Genomic DNA, 21,662 nt, shown 5'->3' on the forward strand with positions numbered 1-21,662 from the left:
GGCTGCTTGAAATTGAAAGCACTACTTTGACAAGGTGACTTGTTACATTCCTTGAACTATATTCATGCCCACGAACACTATAGCTTTCCTTACAATTCCTAATCCCACCTCTATGGTATTCAAATGCACTCCAATCTTTAAATGTGGAATTATATTTTAGAGATTCCTTCTCTAAGAGAAGTAATGATGGATGTTTAGAAGTCTACAAGGTACATATAAAAGACCAGAATATATTTAAATATGATCTAAACGTATTTTGTGCAGTCTCCTCCAACATCATGTAATTCATCATGAGATAAGCCAGGAATGTTTTTTTTCAAAGTTAGGAATTCTTTGGTCACTTCCACACTTGCAACAAAAACATACTCCAATAAGCCAGGACAACCTGAAACGTTGCCAGGCCACAATACAGAAAACTGCTGTAGTTATCCTGCTCAGATATGAATAATATGAAAAAAAACTACAGTTAACTGTTGAACAACACAGGGGGTTGGGGTGCTATCCCCTACATAGTTGAAAATCTGCACAAAACTTTTGAATTTCCAAAAACTCAACTACTAAACAGCCTCCTGTTAATCAGAAGCCTTCCTGTTAACATAAGCTGTTGATTAACACATATTTTATATACTATATTTTACATACTGTATTCTTACAATAAAGTAAATTATAGAGGGGCGCCTGGGTGGATGAGATGGTTAAGGATCTGCCTTCAGGTCAGGTCATGATCCCAGAGTCCTGGGATCAAGCCCTGCATGGGGCTCCCTGCTCGGTGGGAACCCTGCTTCTCCCTCTCCCACTCCCCCTGCTTGTGTTCCCTCTCTCGCTGTGTCTCTGTCAAATAAATAAATCTTTAAAAAAAAAAAGTAAGTTATAGAAAATGTTATGAATAAGGAAAATACAGAACTGTACTGTATTTATCAAAAAAAAATCCACATATAAGTGGACTCGCACAGTTCAAATCTGTGCTGTTCAAGGGTCAACTATAGTTATTCCTGAACATACTAACTTTGGAATGAAAAACTTGTTGAGACAAACCTCACCTAGGATGAAGACACGCAGCAGTTGGGGGAAAGGGAAGACATTTACAGTATTGTGCTTTGTTTCCACACTACAATAGAGTGTTTGAAGAGAAGCCCTATTTTCCAGTGCCAGAGCCTCATATCCTTAGGTTTCCCAATGTGCTCTCCCTCTATGTATCAATATGCTCCCTTCTTTATAAAAGGAGCCATGAACATTTTCCTGAACACTTTACCAAATATTTTTAAAAGATTTTATTTATTTATTTGTTTACTGAGAGTGCGAGAGTGAGTGTGCAAGTCGGGGGGAGGGGAAGAAGGAGGAGGAGAGAGCAGACCCTGAGCTGGGTGCAGAGCCCAACACAGGGCTCGATCTCACAACCCTAAGGTCATGACCTGAGCTGAAGAAACCAAGAGTGGGATGCTACACCGACTGAGCCACCCAGGCACCTCCAAATATTTTTTAACACTGGAATTAAAACATCTTGCCACAGAAAAGAAAAAAATCCAGAAACTGCTACAACCAGGAAAATCCAAACACAGCAACCCTCACTCTGAGAAATGTGTACTTAAGACTAGCATGTCATGGGTCAAGCAGAAAAGGCCAGGCTACAGCTCCTAGGCACATACTGGTGCCACAATGAGGGACCCTTAGGACAATGCACATACCTATGAAAGCAGCTTAGAACTCAAATACCGAGGTATATCACCAGCATATTCATCAATTATTTCTTTTTTTGTTGTTGTTAAGATTTTATTTATTTATTTGACAGAGAGAGATACAGCAAGAGAGAGAGCACAAGCAGGAGGAGCAGGAGAGGGAGAAGCAGACTCCCCACTGAGCAGGGAGCCCGATGCGGGGCTCGATCCCAGGACCCCGGGATCATGACCTGAGCCGAAGGCAGACACCCAACGACTGAGCCACCCAGGCGCCCCATCAATTATTTTTCTGAATAATTATAAAAGCAACCTTATTAATTAAATGAATCTATTCTGGCAAGATCCATTACTATACAAAAGCACTGCCTCGTTACATTACATTCATGGTATATGGTGCAGAGAATGTGTTTAAAAATGACTTTTTAGGGGCACCTGGGTGGCTCAGTCAGTTAAGTGTCCGACTCTTGATCTCAACTCAGGTCTTTATCTCAAGGTCATGAGCTCAAGCCCTGCACCGGGCTCCACCATGGGTGTGGAGCCTACTTAAAAAAAAATAAAAATAAAATTGCATTTTTAGATTCTCACAGTCATTAAAAGATTTCAATCAAGGTAAAATCTCTGGAAACATAATGAATCTCAGCAAAACTTAAATAAAAACAGCTCTTAAGGGGAGCCTAGGTGGCTCAGTGCGTCTGGCTCTTGGTTTTGGCTCAGGTCATAATCTCAAGGCTGCCAGATTGAGCCCCGCCTTGGGCTCTGTGCTCAGTGCAGAGTCGGCTTCAGATTCTCTCTCCCTCTCTCTCTCTCTCAAATAAATAAAAACTTAAAATTAAAAAAAAAAACCAGCTCCTAATTCACAGGTCATTAATCTTCCCTTCCAATAGCCTCTTGCTTCAAAGTATATTACTCTCAGCCAATTATTTCGAAAAAGGTGCTGAGAATTTCCGATGGAGTAAAATGTAAAACATAACTAAATACAATTTTAACTTCAGTACAATTATATTTAAAGCTTTAAAATAAAGGAGAGAGAGTGGCCACAAAGAGATTCATTTCCCTAACAAAGCAAATAATAACAAAAGTTTTCTTCAAAGCACTGCAGGAGTTTCCACATTACAACTACATGGAAAAAGCAATTACTGGAGAATTTATAAAACGCTGAGACAGATGACAGCAGCAGTCAGTGTGGCACATTTTGAAGGCGTCTGTACAGGTAACATGCATGATGTGGGTAGCAAGAAGAGAAAAGGTAAGTGCACACCAGCGTGAAAACCTTCAACTAGCTTGTTGGTGGCATATCTCAAAATAGCAAGGCTCTAAATCAATCAAGGAGAAAGAAAGCACACTGGTGATCTATATCTCAGAGAGAAGAAAGCATCTGAACATAGTAACTCAGAAATCTTAGATGGCATGAAAAAAAGAATACAATGGGAAGAAAATTATGAGCGTTTTTAAATATCAGAGACTGCCAACGAGCAGGAAGTAAAAAAATCTCACCTGGATGATTATGGCAGGTACTGGAGGTTGTGATCCAATATCCACTTTCCCCTTCTTCCCAGTAACAGCTAAGTGCATGCCAGAATAAAGACTGCATTTCCCAGCCTCTCCTGCAGCTCGGCCATGTGACTGAGTTTAAGCCAACTGGACAATAATAGTAAAAGTATTAAGACTGAGTTCCAGGAAATGTCCTTAAAGAAATTGTGTACATTATTCTCTGGACCCTCATCCTTCCTGCTGGCTGGAACATGGATGAGGTGCTGGAGTGCAACCAGACATGTTAGATTATGAGAAAGAAGCCACATGTTGAGAAGGGCAAGGCAATAAAAACAGAAAGAAAATGGTTCCCTGACATTACAGAGCACCGCAACAGCCCTGGGCTACCCACCTCTGGACCCCTTTTACAAGAAAAAAATAAACTTGTACCATGTTTAAAACCACTATTATTTTACTTTTGGGGGGGTCACAAATGGTTGGATATAATCCTAATACAGAATTTGGTGCTATGAGTAAGATGCTTCATGAGAAACAATGTAACATATGTGGCATTGCTTAATAAAACAGTAAGTGGTGAGCACTCACAACTGAAGACTGAAAAGCTAGTGATCATTGTTATGCAATAGCAAAACACCTGGTTAAACCATTGCCCGATTATACTGGGATGCTACTATTTGAAGGGAAACAGTAGGAAAAATTCAGAATGTCCTATGTGTTGCCTGCTTCTAGTAACTTTCAAGAAAATTATACCGGAGATGGGGCACCTGGGTGGCTCAGTTGGTTAAGCAGCTGCCTTCAGCTCAGATCATGATCCCAGGGTCCTGGGATGGAGCCCCACATTGGGCTCCCTGTTCAGCAGGGAGCCTGCTTCTCCTTCTCCCTCTGCAGCTCCCCCTGCTTGTGCTCTCTCTCTAATAAATAAATAAAATCTTGAAAGAAAGAAAGGAAAGAAAGAAAGGAAAGAAAGAAAAGAAAGAAAAGAAAGAAAGAAAAGAAAGAAAAGAAAGAAAAGAAAGAAAGAAAGAAAGAAAGAAAGAAAGAAAGAAAGAAAGAAAGAAAGAGAACTGCTTTAAAAAAAAAAAAAATTTATACCAGAGGGGTAAAACTCAGACTAGAGCTAAACTAAACAACTTAACCTTACACCTAAAGGAGCTAGAAAAAGAACAAACAGAACCCAAACCCAGCAAAAGGAAGGAAATAATAAAAATCAGAGCAAAAATAAATGACATAGAAACTAAAAAACAATAGAACAGATCAATGAAACCAGGAGCTAGTTCTTTGAAAAGATCAACAAAATTAATAAACATCTAGCTAGATTCATCAAAAAAAAAAAGAGGACCCAAATGAAGAAAATCACTAATTAGAGAGGAGAAATAACAGCCAACACCACAGAAACACAAACCATCGTAAAAGAGTATCATAAAAACCTATATGCCAACAAACTGGACAACTCAGAAGAAATGGATAAATTCCTGTAAACATAATCGACTACCAAAACTAAAGCAGGATGAAATAGAAAATGTGAACAGACCGATTACCAGCAACGAAACTGAATCAATACTCAAAAACTCCCCAAAACTAAAGTCCAGGACCAGATGGCTTCCCAGGTATATTCACCAAATATTTAAAGAAGAGTTAAGGGCGCCTGGGTGGTTCAGTTGGTTAAGCCGACTGCTTTCGGCTTAGGTCATGATCCCGGAGTCCTGAGATCGAGTCCCGCATCAGGCTCCCAGCTCAGCAGGAAGCCTGCTTCTCCCTCTGATCCTCTCCCCTCTCATGCTGTTTCTCTCTCAAATAAAAATAAAATCTTTAAAAAAAAAAGTCTTAAAAAAAGAGTTAATACCTGCTCTCAAACTATTCCAAAAAACAGAAGAGGAAGGAAAACACCCAAATTCATGAGGCCAGTTATCACCCTGATACCATAACCAGATAAAGCCTCCACAGAAAAGGAGAACTACAGGCCAATACCGCTCATGAATATAGATGCAAAAATCTTCACCAAAATATTAGCAAATAGAATCCAATAATACATTAAAAAAAAAAATCATACATCATGATCAAGTAGGTTCACAGCCTTTAAATGGCAGAGCTCCAGTCTCATTTCCATTTGGCAGCCACTGCACTTTGGAGTGCAGTGGTTCACTTTTTCTACTCTATAAGGCTTCGAAGGAAGAAGCTTTTAGTCAACTTAGGTTGCAGGCCACAAGAAAGAGATGTATTAGCAAAGATGTATTCCTTTATATCTCTGCTTACTGACTGATTAGCTCTAGTCTGAGTTTTACCTCTCCAGTATAATTTTGTTGTAAAACTTACTAGAAGCAGACAACACATACAACATTCTGAATTTTTCCTACTGTTTCCCTTAAAATAGTAGCATTCCAGTACAATCAGGCAATGGTTTAACCAGGTGTTTTGCCACTGCATAACAACGATCAGTAGCTTTTCAGCCTTCAATTCTGAGTGCTCATCCCTTACCATTTTATTAAGCAATGCCACATACAGATGGGGGGATGGGTGATACACGTGACAGGGATAAAAAAGAAAAAAGATGAAATAAAGGCTATGAACCTAATCACCAAAACAAAAGTGTGGGGGGAGGGGGGTTCCTTAGGGTGGCCTTCTCACAAAAGCCAACTGTTTCAGACAGTCTCACTGTAATTGCCATTAAGCTAAAGTGGGGTAGAAATGGGTGAGACGTGGAGGCAAATAAATACCAGAGGTTTAAAAACAATGCTTAATTCAGAAATTGATTCCTCTGCCAGGACAGAAAGTCTTCAAATTTCCTATACAGTAACATTTAATAATTGCTATAGACTTTTATATATATATATACTTTTTTTTTTTTTAAGATTTTATTTATTTATTTGACAGAGAGAGACATAGCGAGAGCAGGAACACAAGCAGGGGGAGTGGGAGAGGAAGAAGCAGGCTTCCCGCACAGCAGGGAGCCCGATGCGGGGCTCGATCCCAGGACCCTGGGATCATGACCTGAGCCGAAGGCAGACACTTAACGACTGAGCCACCCAGGCGCCGGACTTTTATATATTATTAATGCTCTCCTTTTCTGCATAGTTTTTTATTGCTGTTATTCTATTTCTATTACACCTATTGTACACTAATTGCTTTGTGAATAGTTATCTTGTGAGAAGACTGCACATTACTCAGACATCCTGGGCTTTGAGCTGAATGCAGTAACGAAATGAAATACTGGAGTAGCCTCTCTTGAGATGAGGTGAATGTGTCATGTGTGTATAAACAAGGGTAGGCATGTATATTAGAACAACCAAAGGGGTAGACTATAGTAAAAAAATAAAATGCTAATTATATCCCCAAACCCATTCTTCTTTTCTTTCTAATTAATAAAAAACTCAGGCAAAAGGCAACCCAAATTAATGACCACAATTCCTAGACTCCCTTGAAACGAGGAGTAATCATAAGGTAACATTCTGGCCAATGGGCTATAAGGAAAAGTATCATATACAACCTCTAGGAAGTATTAGCTAAAAAGGGTAAGCATGTCTGCAGCCCTTTTTCCTTCATGCTACCTGGAATAGAGACTATACGGCTGGAGCTTGAGTGGCCATTTCAGATTATAAGGTAGAAAATGCATGTTGGAAAAAAATGCATGCTGATGATAGCAAAAGAAATTATCCCTGAGGAAGCCCAAACTTTGGATTTACAACTATTACAAAGATCTTAATCATTTCAAATATGTTCAAAGAGCTAAAGAAAACCATGCCTAAAAGAACTAAAGCAAAGTAAGGGAATGATGTCTCATCAAATAGAGAATACCAATAAAAATATAGAAATTATTTTTTTTTAAAAAGGAACAAACAGAAATTCTGAAAAAGCAGACTAAATGAAATGAAATACTCACTAGAGGAGTTCAAGCAGATTTGAGCAGACATATTTAAAAAAAACAACAGCAGTGAACTTGAAAATCAATCGAGGTTACCCAATCTGAGGAAATGCAAGAAAAGACTAAAGAAAAATGATAGTGTTCCTCAGAGATCTATGGGACACCACCAAGCATACCAACATATGCATAATGGGAGTCCCAGAGGAAAAGGGGAAAAAGAAAGGGCAAAAATAACATTTGAAAAAATAACAGCTGAAAACTTCTCAAAACTTCTTTAATGAAAAACATTACACATTCAAAAAGGTGAATAAATTCCATGTGGGGTAAACTAAAAGAGATCACACATAGACATATCATAATCAAACTATAGAAAGACAAGAATGAAATCTTGAAAGCAACAAGAAAAAAGTGAATCATCAATGTACAAAGGATTCTAAATACATTTAACAGCCTATTTCTCATCAGAGAGCAGAGAAGCCAGAAGACAGTGCGATGACATATTTAAAGTCTTGAAACAAAAACAGCCTGTCAATCAAGGATTCTCTATCAAGCAAAACTATCCTTCAAAAATGAAGGAAAAATGAAGACATTCTGAGAAAAACAAAATTGAGACAATTTGTAGCTTGCAGACCTACCTTACAATAAATACTAAAAGTGTTTAAGTTAAGACACTAAAGAGTAACTCAAATCCACATGAAGAAATAAAGAGCACTGATAAAGGCAACTACATAAATAGAAAAGACAATAAGTTATTTTTTTCTTTCCCCTGTCTGAAAAGACAACTGCATAAAGAATTATAAATCTGGGTTGATTAGCACATAATGTATAAAGATATAATCCGTGTCAATAACAGTAAAAGGAAGGAGGAGAACAGAGCTATACAGGAGCAAAGTTGTTTTTGTATACTACTGAAATTAAGCTGGTATTAATCCCAACCAGATTGTTACACTATGTAAATGACAGAGTTCCACTTCTGGGATCTTAGCATAAGGGGCTCCCTGGACACAATCCCCCTGGAAAACAAGCAAAGCTGCTGAAAACTTTTTTTTTTTTTTTAATTTAAGTCTCTGGAGGGGTACCTGGGTGGCACAGACATTGGGCATCTGCCTTCGGCTCAGGTCATGATCCTAGGGTCCTGGGATTGAGCCCTGCATAGGGCTCCCTGCTCAGCGGGAGGCTGCTTCTCCCTCTCCCACTCCCCCTGCTTGTGTTCCCTCTCTCGCTGTGTCTCTCTCTGTCAAATAAATAAATAAAATCTTAAAAAAAAAAATTAAGTCTCTGGAAATGGCCCTAAAAAAAAAAATGGCCCTAGCAAAAAAAGAAGTAGAATCAAGAGAGTCTACTAAAACTCAGTAACAGTGAACATTTGTGGCATTTAAGCCATGATCTACTCCACAGCTTCATGTAAGCTTCATTCCAGGTAGGTGTGGCTAAGAAAGCATTCCTTCTCTCCTCAGCTCCCAATCAATAACCAGAAGGAGCAGGCTACCAGCATTTCTCATCTCCTACAATCCAAGATGAAGAGGCTAAATTCATGCTAAGTGGCACCAGAAGATCACGGGCTCCTCCTCCACCTAGCCTCCATCCATGGAATAGACACTCTATCCAAGATGCAGCAGTCACAGAATACTGAGGCCTTGATCATATCCTCCCCAGCTCATAAGACAAAGGTTCCATGCCCGAAGAAACAAGCCAAGAAGACCAAAAGCTACCACTCTGGCCAAGAGCCAGACTAATAACTCAGAGGTTTTGTCCAGGGGAGAGAGAGTCCATAAGAAAAGAAAGTTCCTGGGGTGCCTGGCTGGCTCAGTCGGTAGACTCTTGATCTTGAGGTTGTGAGACTGAGCCCTAAATTGGATGTAGAGATTACTTAAAAATAAAATCTAGGGGCGCCTGGGTGGCTCAGTCAGTTAAGTGTCTGCCTTCGGCTCAGGTCATAATCCCAGGGTCCTGGGATCGAGCCCCACATCAGGCTCCTGGCTCAGCGGGAAGCCTGCTTCTCCCTCTCCTGCTCACCCCACCTCTGCTCTCTAATAAATAAATAATTTAAAAATAAGTAAATAAAATCTAGAAGGAAAGGAAAAGGAAAAGTTTGTTCCAATGCTCTCCACAGAAGAACTGACTTCATTTGAGACAGACTGTGAAGAAATTCAGGCCGAAAGGGGTTCTCAAAAAATAGCTCCTCTTAATCAGAAACAACAAGCTAAACTGCAGGCCAGGTAGCTCACTAGTAAGAACCAGGGAAAGAGACAGCTAAGAGCCTCTTCTGGGGTCAGAACAAACCTTTGGCCTAAAAAATTACTCCAGCCCAACTAGATCAGACTGATGAACAATTCATGTCAAACAATTCAACGGGAGAAAGAATAATCTTTTCAACAAATGGTGCTGACAATCAGATATCCACATGAAAAAAATGAAGCTGAACCCCCATCTCACACCATATAAAACATTAACTCAAAATGGATCAAAGGTTTAAATCTAAGAGTTAAAAATAAAAAAACTCTTATAAGAAAACAGGTGTAAATCTTCATGACCTTCAATTAGGCAAGTTTCTTAACTATACCTAAAGCAAAACCAAAGGAAAAAAACTTATAAACTGAACGATCAAAATTTAAAAATTTTGTGTATCAAGTGATACCATCAAGAAATGAAAATGAAAACCTACAATAGGAGAAAATATTTACCAAGTATATATCTGATAAGGTATTAATACCTTGAGTATATAAAGAACTCTTATAACTCAATAATAAAAGACAACCCAATTTAAAAATGGGCAATTTGATTATACACTTCTCCACAGTAAGTATATAAATAGCCAATAAGAACATAAAAAGATGTGCAACATCATTAGTCATTAGGGAATACAAAATAAAACCACCATGAGATAACCACTTCACACCCACTAGGAGAGCTAGAACCAAAAAGATAGATTATAAGGATGTGGAGAAACTGAAAATGTATGAAATCATATTATATGATTCCACTCATATGAAAGTGCACAGTAAGGAAATCTATCAAAAGTAAATTAGTGGTTCTTTATTTGGAAAAGGGGAGGTAAGGGAAGGACTGGGAGATCATGCTAACTAAATGGTACAGGTTTCTTTTGAGGTGATGGAAATGTTCTAAAATTGACTGTGGTAATGGTTGCACATATCTGTGAATATACCAAAAACCACTGAACTGTACACTTAAAATGGGTGACCTGTGTGGCACTTGAATTATATATCTCAACAAAGCTGGGTTTTTTTAAAGGAATAAAGTAGGGGCGCCTGGGTGGCTCAGTCGGTTAAGCGACTGCCTTCGGCTCAGGTCACGATCCTGGAGTCCCGGGATCGAGTCCCACATCGGGCTCCCTGCTCAGCAGGGAGTCTGCTTCTCCCTCTGACCCTCTTCCCTCTCGTGCTCTCTGTCTCTCATTCTCTCTCTCTCTCAAATGAATAAATAAAATCTTTAAAAAAAAAAAAAAAGGAATAAAGTAGCTGCTACAACAGAGATGAAACTTGAAAACATTATTCTAAGTGAAAGAAGCCAGACACAAAAGACTACATGTTGTATTATTCCATTTAAATGGTGAAACTTTTAAAGATTTTTTTAAAGTAATTTCTATACCCAATGTGGGGCTCGAACTTACAACCCCAAAATCAAGAGTTGCATGCTCCACTGACTGAGACAGTCAGGTACCCCTAAATGGTGAAAAAAAAAATTTTTTTTTTAATTTCTACATCTCTGAGCACTTGGGCAGCTCAGTAGGTTAAGCATCTGACTCTTGATTTTGGTTCATGTCATGAACTCAGGGTTGTGATATGGAGCCCCGAGTTAGGCTCTGAGCTGAGCACGGAGCCTGCTTAAGATTCACTCTCTCCCTCCCCCTCTGTCCCACCCCCCATACCCCGCTTGTACTCACTCTCTCTCTCAAAAAAACAAAAACAAAAAAACCCCAAAAAACTACATCTCTGGATGGCCCTAAAGGTATGGCCAATAAAGAAATACTTATTCAAGAGAATGTACTCACTTATCTGGAATAATACAGAATAGGAAAATCCAGAGACATAAAGTAGATTAGTGGTTACCTGGTGCTGGGAGGGTGGGGGGGAGATGGGTGATAACTGCCAATAAGTATGGGGTTTCTTTCTGGGGTGAGGAAAATGTTCTGGAACCAGGGCACCTGGGTGGCTCAGTCAGTTAGCATCTGCCCAGGTCATGATCCCAGGGTCCTGGGATCAAGTCCCGCATCGGGCTCCCTGCTCAGCAGGGAGTCTGCTTCTCCCTCTCTCTACCTCTCCCCCCTGCTCGTGCTCTCTCTCTCTCGCTCTCAAATAAATAAAATCTTAAAATTAAAAAAAAAGAAAAGAAAACAAGAAAATGTTCTGGAACTGGATAGTAGTAACAGCTGCACAACCTCATAATATGATAAAAACCACTGAATTGTATGCTTTTAAAAAAAATGTACCAGGGCACCTGGCTGGCCCAGTTGGTAAAGCACGTGACTCCTGATCATGGGGCTGTGAGTTCAAGCCCCACGTTGGGTATAGAGATTACTTAAAAATAAAATCTTAAAAAAAAAGAGTGTACAATGTGTGATTTATGTGTATGTATAATTTATATCTCAATTTTTAAAAAAACATGTACACTAAAGGGTCCAAATTTCATAAAATAAAAGTTCTTACTGCTGCATCAAGGACACCTGCGAGTGAAACTACTTTTTTCTCACACTGCCAAGTGCATGGCGGTAAAAAAATGCAATGACTCTTGAATGCAGTTTGGTGCCACTCCCTCAATTCATGTTAAGGTGCCAGCAATCTTTCCCACTATTGCTTTTGCATTATCAGTGCATATATGAACACAGTAAAATGAGCAATAACATCTTAGTATTATTATAAAAATCATTTTGAACTTGTGACTTTCTGAAAGTGAATGAGGGACTTCTTCCACCAGTCCATCTGCAGAATCCACTTTGTGAACCCCTGGACTAGATTATACACTTCTAGAAAGAGGGAACACATCTTAAATTTACACAGAAGGAAGTACAGATGAGTCAGAAAAGGAGCATAGGTCTTTTTGTCAGGCTGACTTGGGTTCAAATTCTACAAGGGCCATTTGGGTTACGAGAGCTTAAATTCTCTATGCCTAAGTTTCCTATGCTATAAAATGAGAATACCCATCTAGCAGAATTATTGTATGGATTAATGAGATGAAGATATAGTAATCTAAGACCATCCAAACTAAAATATAACAGGCGTTCAATAAATGTTAGTTCCCTTCTCCATCTTGTTCCCAACCAGCTAGTACAGTTCCTTGTACATAGAAGATGCTCAGTTGCTCAGTAAATATTGGTGGAATTTAATTAGTTACAGATCTATATAAGTCAAAGTTCTAAGATGAAATTTAAATGCTTGATTTAGATACTTTGAGATATATTCAGATATTTTTCACAAAAATATTATATTCACCTTATGGTAAACTGAAAAAGTATTCCTCTTTAACATTAGTCGAATTTTTAAAATTAATTGTTTTCCAGGTGATATAAACAATCTATGGTAACTTTATTAATAAGCCACTATGGTGAAAAAGAGCTTAAGGACTTTGTAGTCAAACAGCCTGATTTTACATGCCTACACTACTACTTACCAGACTATGTGACCTTAGTTTAATTACTAATCCTCATGGGGAGAATAACTCTCACAGTTACTGTGAGGATTAGATGAGATAATACATTAGAAGTACTCATAACAATGCTGACACAGAGTAAGAAGAACTCAACAAATATTTTTAAGCAATTTTTTCTAATTTAAGTATGTTATAATCCAGTGGTATTCTTTTGTATAATTTTATATAGCATGAGGAAAAAAAAAACTCCAATATAACAGTCAACTGAAGTAGTTTGTTTTCTGTCACCATTAAAATCATAATGAAACAGAAGACTACAGCTGAGAAGCCCAAACATTCCTGACATGAGTATGCTTCCAACTTGAAGGATCTGATTTGGAGTAGGAAAGAGAACATCTTTAAAGAATGTTAGGTACATAGTAGACATTAGCCATTTTAGTTGATAATGACTATATGCAGCAAAATAAATACATAAATAAAATATCACCTTGGCCCCAACATGGCATGTTTATGGAAACACTTCTAGCATTTCCAAGGTACTACCCATGTATGACATGCCTTCAAAACCTAGATAGAAGAGGAAACAGCAGGGACAGAAAATCCCTGTTCAACCTAAAACTCATTTCTTTTAAGTTATAGCCCTGAAAAACTCCTCAGAGTTCATGATCTTTTCAATAGCACCACTCACTCCCACCCACATACCCTAGCCCAAAAACACTGCTCTAAAGGAGCCAACAATATACAGCGAGGAAAGAAAAGTCTCTTCAATAAATGGTACTGGGAAAACTGGACAGCCACATGCAAACAAATGAAACTGGACCACTATTTTACACCATATACACAAATTCACTCAAAATGGAATCAACACTTGAATTAAGACCTGAAACCATAAAACTCCTAGAAGAAAACATAGGCAGTAAACTCCTTGACATCGGTAAACTCCTTGACATCGGTCTTGATAATGATTTTTTGGATTTGACAGCAAAAGCAAAGGCAATAAGAGCAAAAACAAACACGTGGAATTACATCAAGTGAAAAAGCTTTGCACAGCAAAGGAAACCATCAATAAAATGAAAAGCAACCTATCAGAAGGGAGAAAATCATTGCACATAATATATTTTACAAGAGGTTAATATCCAAAAATATAAAGAACTCAATCAGCTCAAAAAAGAAAAAAAAACTGAAGTGAACTAAAAAATGGGCAGAGAGGGGGAGCCTGGGTGGCGCAGTTGGTTGAGCATCCAACTCTTGGTTTCAGCTCTGGTCTTGGTCTCCGCTCAGGTCATGATCTCACTGCTGTGGACTGAGACCCACATCAAGCTCTGCACTCAGTGCAGAGTCTGCTTCAGATTCCCTCTCCCTCTCCTTCTCCCTCCCGCTCACACTCCACTCTCTCTCTCGCAAATGAATACATATTTTTTAAAAAATGGGCAGAGAATCTGAATAGACATTTTTCCAAAGAAGACATACAGAGGGCCAACAGGTACATTAAAAAAAAAAAGCTCAATTATCACTTATTATCAGGAAAATGCAAATCAAAACCACAATGAGATATAACTTCACACTGTTAGGATGGCTATTATCAAAAAGACAAGAAAAAACAAGTGTTGGCAAGGATGTGGAGAAAAGGGTATGCGTGGGCACTGCTGGTGCAAATGTAAACTGGTGCAGTCACTAGGGAAAACAGTATGGAGGGTCCTTAAAAAATTAAAAACAGAACTATCATATGATCCAACAATTCTACTTCTGGGTATTTATCCAAAGAAAATGAAAACATAACTCAAAAAGATATATGCGTGTCCACGTTCAGTGCAGCATTATCTGCAATAGCCAAGACACAGAAACACCTAAGTGTCCATCAATGGATAAAGAAAGAACATGTGATACACAAACACACACACACACAAATATTATTCAGCCATAAAGAAGAATGAAATCTTGTCATCTGCAACAATATAGATGGACCTTGAAAGCATTATGCTAAGTGAAATAAAACAAAGACAAATATCATATGATCTCACTTATAGGTAGAACCTAAAAAAATTTTTTAAGTTTATTTTTTAAAGATTTTATTTATTTATTGAGAGAGAGAGAATTTTTTTTTTTTTAAAGGAGTGGGGGCACCTGGGTGGCTCAGTTGGTTGAGCAACAGACTCGATCTCAGCTCAGGTCTTGATCTCAGGGTCATGAGTTCAAGAATCACGTTGGACATGGAGCCTACTTAAAATTTTTTTTTTTAAAGGAGCTCATAGATACAGAGAACAAATTGGTGGCTGCCAGAGGTGGGCGGTGGGCCGAATGAGCTAAGGGGGTCAAAAAGCACAAACTTCCAGTTACAAAATAAGTCATGGGATGCAATGTACATCATGGGTAACCACAGTTAATAATACTGTATTACATACTTGAAAGTTACTAAGACAGTAAATCTTAAAAGTTCTCATCACAAGAAAAAGTACTATATATATAGTCATGGATGTTATCTAGACTTACTGTAGTGGTCATTTTAAAACATATGCAAATTATCAACTCATTATGCTGTGCACCTGAAGCTAATGTAATACTAATGCCAATTATACCTCAATTAAAAAAAAACAACACTGCTCTAGAGGAAAGTCTAAAACTCAATCTAAAATATAAAAACTCAATCATTTCTTGGGAAAAAGGGAAACTAGGAAGGGAACATTTTCCATAGTAAACAGAAGAGATCCCAGTAACATCCTTTCCTCTAAGAATGACAGAAAGGAAACTGATAGTATTCGGTAGAATATTCAGAGCCAAGTCTGCTCTTTAAAAGATAAATACTAAGGAATCCCCAAGTCTTATAAAGACATGCATATCTTGTGCTATCTAAGATTTGTTTAAGATGAGTAGCTAAAATAAATATCATCATCCCTCATTCCACTGTTCAGTTCTAAAAAGTTCTACTCCAAGAAGCTCTTCAAAAAGCACACTTCCATATGGTAATTTACACTTTATTATAAACAATAAATGTTTATTAAAAATATTAACAGCAATAAACTTTTAAGTCAGCAAACAATTTTGTAAGTGCCTCCCAACACCATACTAGTCTACAGCTTCTTTAGAATCAAAGTGTGTGAAAGAATCTAAGGGCACACTTGCTAGCAGCATTCTCACACCCCCACCAAAAGACACAGGTGCTTGCATAGAGGAAAAGCCAAGTCCTAACTATAAAACATAAAAACCTGTGTATGTTTAATAAGAACTCAGTCATGCCAATAACATAATAATGTGTTCTTGCACTAATCAAGCATTTTTCTCAAGAAAAAATATGGATGTGAGGATTTTAAAATAAAAATATGATATAATCCACAGCACTTACATTGCACTTCTTCAAAAACTAAAGTTAATGACCTTCAGGATGAATTATCTCTATGACAGTAAATACGAAATATCTGAGGAAAAATGTATAAGCTGATTGGTTTTTTAAAAACCAATGCCATACGATGTTTTCACTTTTTTTTCATTTTTAGTTATGAAAGAATTTAAAATTCAGAAAAGTGAAATGATAATCCAAATATAACAATCATAACACACTGCCATTTTTGCTTCATTTTTTTTTTTTATGAAACAGAAAATTGCAAGTTAGTTGGTTTCCCTGCTCATTCCACTGTCCTTTCTCCCCTTTCAGAAGTAAAAATCCTACTGAAATTAATGTGTCTTCTTCTAATACACGGGTTTTTTAAAAAAATAATTTTGCAGGGTCACCTGGGCAGCACAGTAATTGAGCATCCAACTCTCGGTTTCAGCTCAGATAGCAATCTCAGGGTCCTGTGATCAGGCCCCACGTCAGGCTCTGTGCTCAGTACTGGGTCTACTTGGAATTCTCTCTCCCTCTCCCTCAAGCTCCTCCCACTCGCTCAAATAAATAAATCTTTAAAAAATAATTATTATTTTGCAGCATACATATATGGATCCATAGACAACACAGCACTGTTTTGTTTTTAACATTCATAAGTGGTATCACATTCAAATTCTTTAACTTGCTTTTTTTTCCTCAACGTAATGTTCCAGGATTTATCTGTGTAGACACACACAAACCTGGTTTGTCCATTCTGTGTTATAGTAATAAATTGCATTAAAATACTACTGCTTGCTTATCCAGTCCTCTACAGTTGGATAGTTTCCAAATTTTTCCTATTACAAATATAACTGAAATAAAAATGCTAGTACATGTTTCCTGTTGTATAAATCCAAGGCACAGGGAACCTGGGTGGCTCAGTCGGTTAAACATGTGCCTTCGGCTCAGGTCATGATCCCAGTGTCCTGGGAACGAGTCCCACATCAGGCTCCCTGCTCAGGGGGGAGCCTGCTTCTCCCTCTCCTCCTCACTTGTGCTCTCTCTCGGTATTCTCTGCCTCTCTCTCTCTCAAGTAAATAAATAAAATCTTTAAAAAAAATCCAAGGCTCCTCTGTAGGGTATATATACCTCACAAAATCTTGCCAAAAATTACACATCCTTCAACAGTATATCAAGGTTTCTCTTCCCCACTGTCTTAACTGGTACCATTAGACTTTATGAAATTTGCACAAATTGAAGTGTTTGAAATAGTGTTAAGAATAACCCAATTTTTGTAGTTTTATTAGATAAATGGGCTTTCTCTTTGTAATATTTCTATTTCTAGATTATTACAGATTTGCAATATATAACTTATACCTTTCTTGTGTTCACCCATAAAGTCATATACTATAGAATTTTAAATTTCACATTCAATCTTTCAACAAAACAAAAATTTTTCTTTAATTATGATTTTCAAGTTGGCATAAGCTTTTAGGAAAATTATATAGAGTATCTTTAATAAAGGCATCCTGGGGACGCCTGGGTGGCTCAGTCAGTTAAGCATCTGCCAGGTCATCGATCAAGCCTCCTGTTGAGTGTAGCAACCTGCTCAGTGGGGAGTCTGCTTAACCCTCCCCCTCTGCCCCTTCCCCTGCCTGTGCTGCTCTCTCTCACTTGCCTGCTCCCTCTCTCTCTCTCAAATAAATAATCTTTAAAAAAAATAAAATAAAAAAAGACATCCTACATTTCAGATTTTCATACTGTTCTGGGGCTCCTGGCTTGTTCAGTTGGTAGAGCATGCAATTCTTGATCTCGGGGTTGTAAGTTCAAAGCCCCATGTTGGGTGTAGAGATCACTTAAAAATTAAAATCTTTTTAAAAAAAATTTCATATTGTTCTACTCAACAAAGGAGGTAAATATCTTAGACAAATAATCTGATCCTTTTTTTTAAATAACAGTTTTGGGGGGATATAAATCACATACCATTAATTCAATCTTTTAAAGTGTACAATTCAGTGGGTTTTGGTATATTCACAAAGTTCTACCACTATCTAATTCCAGAATATTTTCAACTCCATACCTGTTAGTAGTCACTCTCCATTATCCCCCTTCCAGCCCCAGCAACCACTCATCTACTTTCTGTAGAGAAATTCATCAATATACTCTCATTCATAGTCTAAAAAACTTCTTTGGGTCATTTCCTTCAATTAGCTAGTGAATAAAACTTTTAACTGTTACACACACACACAACCTGTCCTTACTATGGAAGGCAGTCTAATAACTTAGGTTCCCTTAGGAAAAGGCACAATTTGTTCACAAGTCAGGGGTAAAACCTACCTAACAACATTATGAATACCATTAGCTCCTTTGATGTTACAATTATACTTGCCCAAAACTCAGTTCATTAGTTATATAGCCACACAGTATGCACACATCACTATTCTTTCTTTTGAAAAGGGCTGATGGTTGGGCGCCTGGGCAGCTCAGTTGGTTGAGCGACTGCCTTCGGCTCAGGTCATGACCCTGGAGTCCCGGGATCGAGTCCCACATCGGCTTCCTGCTCGGCAGGGAGTCTGCTTCTCCCTCTGACCCTCCCCCCTCTCATGTGCTTTCTCTCTTATTCTCTCTCTCAAATAAATAAAATCTTAAAAAAAAAAAAAAAGAAAAGGGCTGATGGTAATCGGGCCATGAGTACAAAGGCATGAGCTGAACGATGCCCTAGAACAAAACGCACTCAATGCCAAGTGCCTCACTGGACAGAAGCAGCTCACAGTTTAGGGCACATGTTCTATCTCTTTTACCAAATGAGTTTTAAAAAATGCCTTTAACAAATAGGCTGCAAAAACGCCTGAAGAGTCTAAGGGCCACTGAACAACTCTACCGGATTAAAACAGCAGAGCCTTGTTTTCCCTATTTTCACAGGACTTTAACAGATGTCAACCAGAGCTCTCAATAACCTGAAAGCAAATATAGTCACAAGACAGCTCACCAGCATCTCAGAAAAAGAGCTACAATGTCTAGGGAAGAACAAAATGTGTAATAAAGAAACAACAGCTCCCTCCATGACACCAGGGGCCCAGCTCAGGAACAAGGCAGCCATAAGGTTGGTAACCGTATCTTTTCTGGTGCTTAATTTTCCTGCAAAACTGCCTTGGGATGAAAGAGGAAGTTCCAACCCTCAAAGCAATGAATTCCTCAGCTTTACCACCTCTGGCAGAATTAAACACTCAAGGCACAAAACTTAATACAAAGAGAATACTGCAAGAAACTAGTCTTGCAACTCAAGGAAAGCATAGTAAAGCACAGCCCCAAAAGCTCTCTAAAGTGGATTATACAATCGTGACCACAGAGCAGTTCACAAAAGTACACAGGAAGGGACTGCTTATCTACATTTTTCACTCCCATGGTGGTACATAATCATTTGTTATCTGCACAGTACTTTATTATATGCCCAGACTATTCTTATAATCACAATTCTGGAATTACTTATCACAATAACTAAGTATGACAGATTAAAATTTATTTTCCTTTTTCTAGGTGTTCAGATTACAACAGATGGGAGAAAATCAGCATGGCAAAATAGAGAAAGAAGACTTCCTTTGTCTCAAAACCCTGTCAAAAAGATGGCAGAATTGGGGCGCCTGGGTGGCTCAGTTGGTTAAGCGACTGCCTTCGGCTCAGGTCATGATCCTGGAGTTCCAGGATCGAGTTCCACATCGGGCTTCCTGCTCGGCAGGGAGTCTGCTTCTCCCTCTGACCCTCTTCCCTCTTGTGCTATCTCTCATTCTCTGTCAAATAAATAAATAAAATCTTTAAAAAAAAGTTTAAAAAAAGATGGCAGAATTGCTGAATTTTAGGGTTTGAGGAAACCTAGAGTATCCAATGATTTCAGATGATGAAGAAAGTAAAAGTTCAGAAGAGTTATAAGCAATTTCCTCAATGTCAGCAAATTAGTGGCAAAGGCAAGAGGAGAACCCTGGCCTCCTGATTTCTAATTCAATATTTCCACACTAGCATATTTTTTTCTGTAAATAAATAATAAAATAGGTGAGGAAGATTCTGGGCTGTTTGGTTCAGCCCACCATCTTGTCTTTTTTTTTTTTCCTTAAGTTTTATTTATTTAAGAATCTCTACACCCACATAGGGCTGGAACTCATGACCCTGAGATCAAGAGTTGCATATTCTTCCAACTGAGCCAGCCAGGAGCCCCAGTCTTTTAAAATGCCAAATCTTTCCTCATATTGGCTTGCAAAAAAAAATTACAACAAAATCCAGACCTGTTATCATTTCTGCCAATCTGAAAGGAAGAGCAGTTCAATAAAACAGGCCAGGCAATGCACTGGAATTACAATGAATATAGAGGGATTATACGAATAGCAAATGAAACAGAGATGAGAGATTCTGTTTAGGCCTCAACAATACTACTGAGCAAGAGAGTTCCATGGTATAACTTGTTCTAGATAGTTGAAGTCAATGATTACTACTTTAACTTTTGATTTTTAAATTTTTAGTAAACTATTCTATAAATTTTTTAATCACATAGGCTAAATCTGTAACAAAAAAATAGCCTTTTAAACCATCATTTATTTTTTATTATTATTTTTTAAGATTTTATTTATTTATTTGACAGAGAGATACAAAGCAAGGGAAGGAACACAAGCAGGGGGAGTGGGAGAGGGAGAGGAAGAAGCAGGCTTCCAGCCGAGCAGGGAGCCCGATGCGGGGCTCGATCCCAGGACCCCGGGACCATGATCTGAGCCGAAGGCAGATGCTTAACGACTGAGCCATCCAGGCACCTCTAAACCATCATTTAGACAGCAGAAAGGAGGACAGAGCTGGGTGGGAACAAAGCGTGAGAGGAAATGAGGAGTACAATTAGGATGCTATTGAAGAAGTCCAAGAGAGAGGTGAGGGTGGCTTAGCCAAGGACAATAGTGGAGCAGATAGTCTGAAATAGACTTGGTTATCCCTGCAATGCAAAGATGGTTCAACATATGCAAACTATTTAATATGATGGACTACATTAACAGAACGAAGGGTAAAAACCACATGATCATCTCAGGGCGCCTGGGTGGCTCAGTCAGTTAAAGCATCCGACTCTTGATTTTGGCTCAGGTCATGAACTCAGGGTCCTGGGATCCAGTCCCATGTCAGGCTCCCCAATCAGCAGGGAGCCTGCTTTTTCCCTTTCCCTCTGCCCCTCCCTGTTCACATAAAGGCTCTCTCTCTAAAAATAAATAAATAAATCTTTTTAAAAAAAACAAACACATGATCACCTCGCAGGAAACACATCTGATGAAATCCAACACTCTTTCATGATAAAAGTTCTCAACAAACTAAGAATAAAAGGAAATGATCTCAACATAATAAATGCCATCACAAAAAGCCCATCATACTCTGTGGTAAAATACTGAAGCTCTACTACCAAGATCAAGAACAAGTTAATGATGCCTCCTTTCACCACTTCTACTTAACATACCGGAAGTCCTAACCAGAGCAATTCAGCAAGGGAAAATAATAAATAAATAAATAGATAGACAGATAGATAGCATCCAAATCAGAAAGGAAGAAGCAAAATCGTCCCTGTTGCAGACACAACATGATCTTATACACAGAAAATCCCAAAGACGCTACAAAAAATACCGTTAGAACCAGTAAGCGAATTCAGTAAAGCTGCAGGATACAAAATCAACATATACTAATAAATGAACTACCTAAAAAGGAAATTATT

At 38.3% G+C, this 21,662-nt stretch overlaps 1 protein-coding gene across 4 annotated transcripts in view; it reads right to left on the bottom strand.

Moving 5' to 3' along the window:
- MRTFA (myocardin related transcription factor A) overlaps window positions 1-21,662 on the bottom strand; it is a 192,814-nt gene that overhangs the window by 127,340 nt on the left and 43,812 nt on the right. Inside the window, exon 1 of one of the 4 annotated variants that reach the window (XM_028115589.2) lies at window positions 3,171-3,294. The exons of 2 other annotated variants lie outside the window; for them this stretch is intronic. In XM_028115589.2, coding sequence (XP_027971390.1) covers window positions 3,171-3,248 — 78 coding nt within the window. In that variant the 5' untranslated portion in view covers window positions 3,249-3,294. Of the gene's footprint in view, window positions 1-3,170; window positions 3,295-21,662 lie in introns of those variants that run through there. One more of the 4 variants, XM_028115588.2, reaches the window with a different exon arrangement.

The sequence above is a fragment of the Eumetopias jubatus genome, unplaced genomic scaffold (genome assembly GCF_037043125.1).
Source record: "Eumetopias jubatus isolate StellerSeaLion01/CBP00866 unplaced genomic scaffold, mEumJub1_p1.0 scaffold_8, whole genome shotgun sequence".
In the NCBI taxonomy this organism is placed as follows: Eukaryota; Metazoa; Chordata; class Mammalia; order Carnivora; family Otariidae; genus Eumetopias; species Eumetopias jubatus.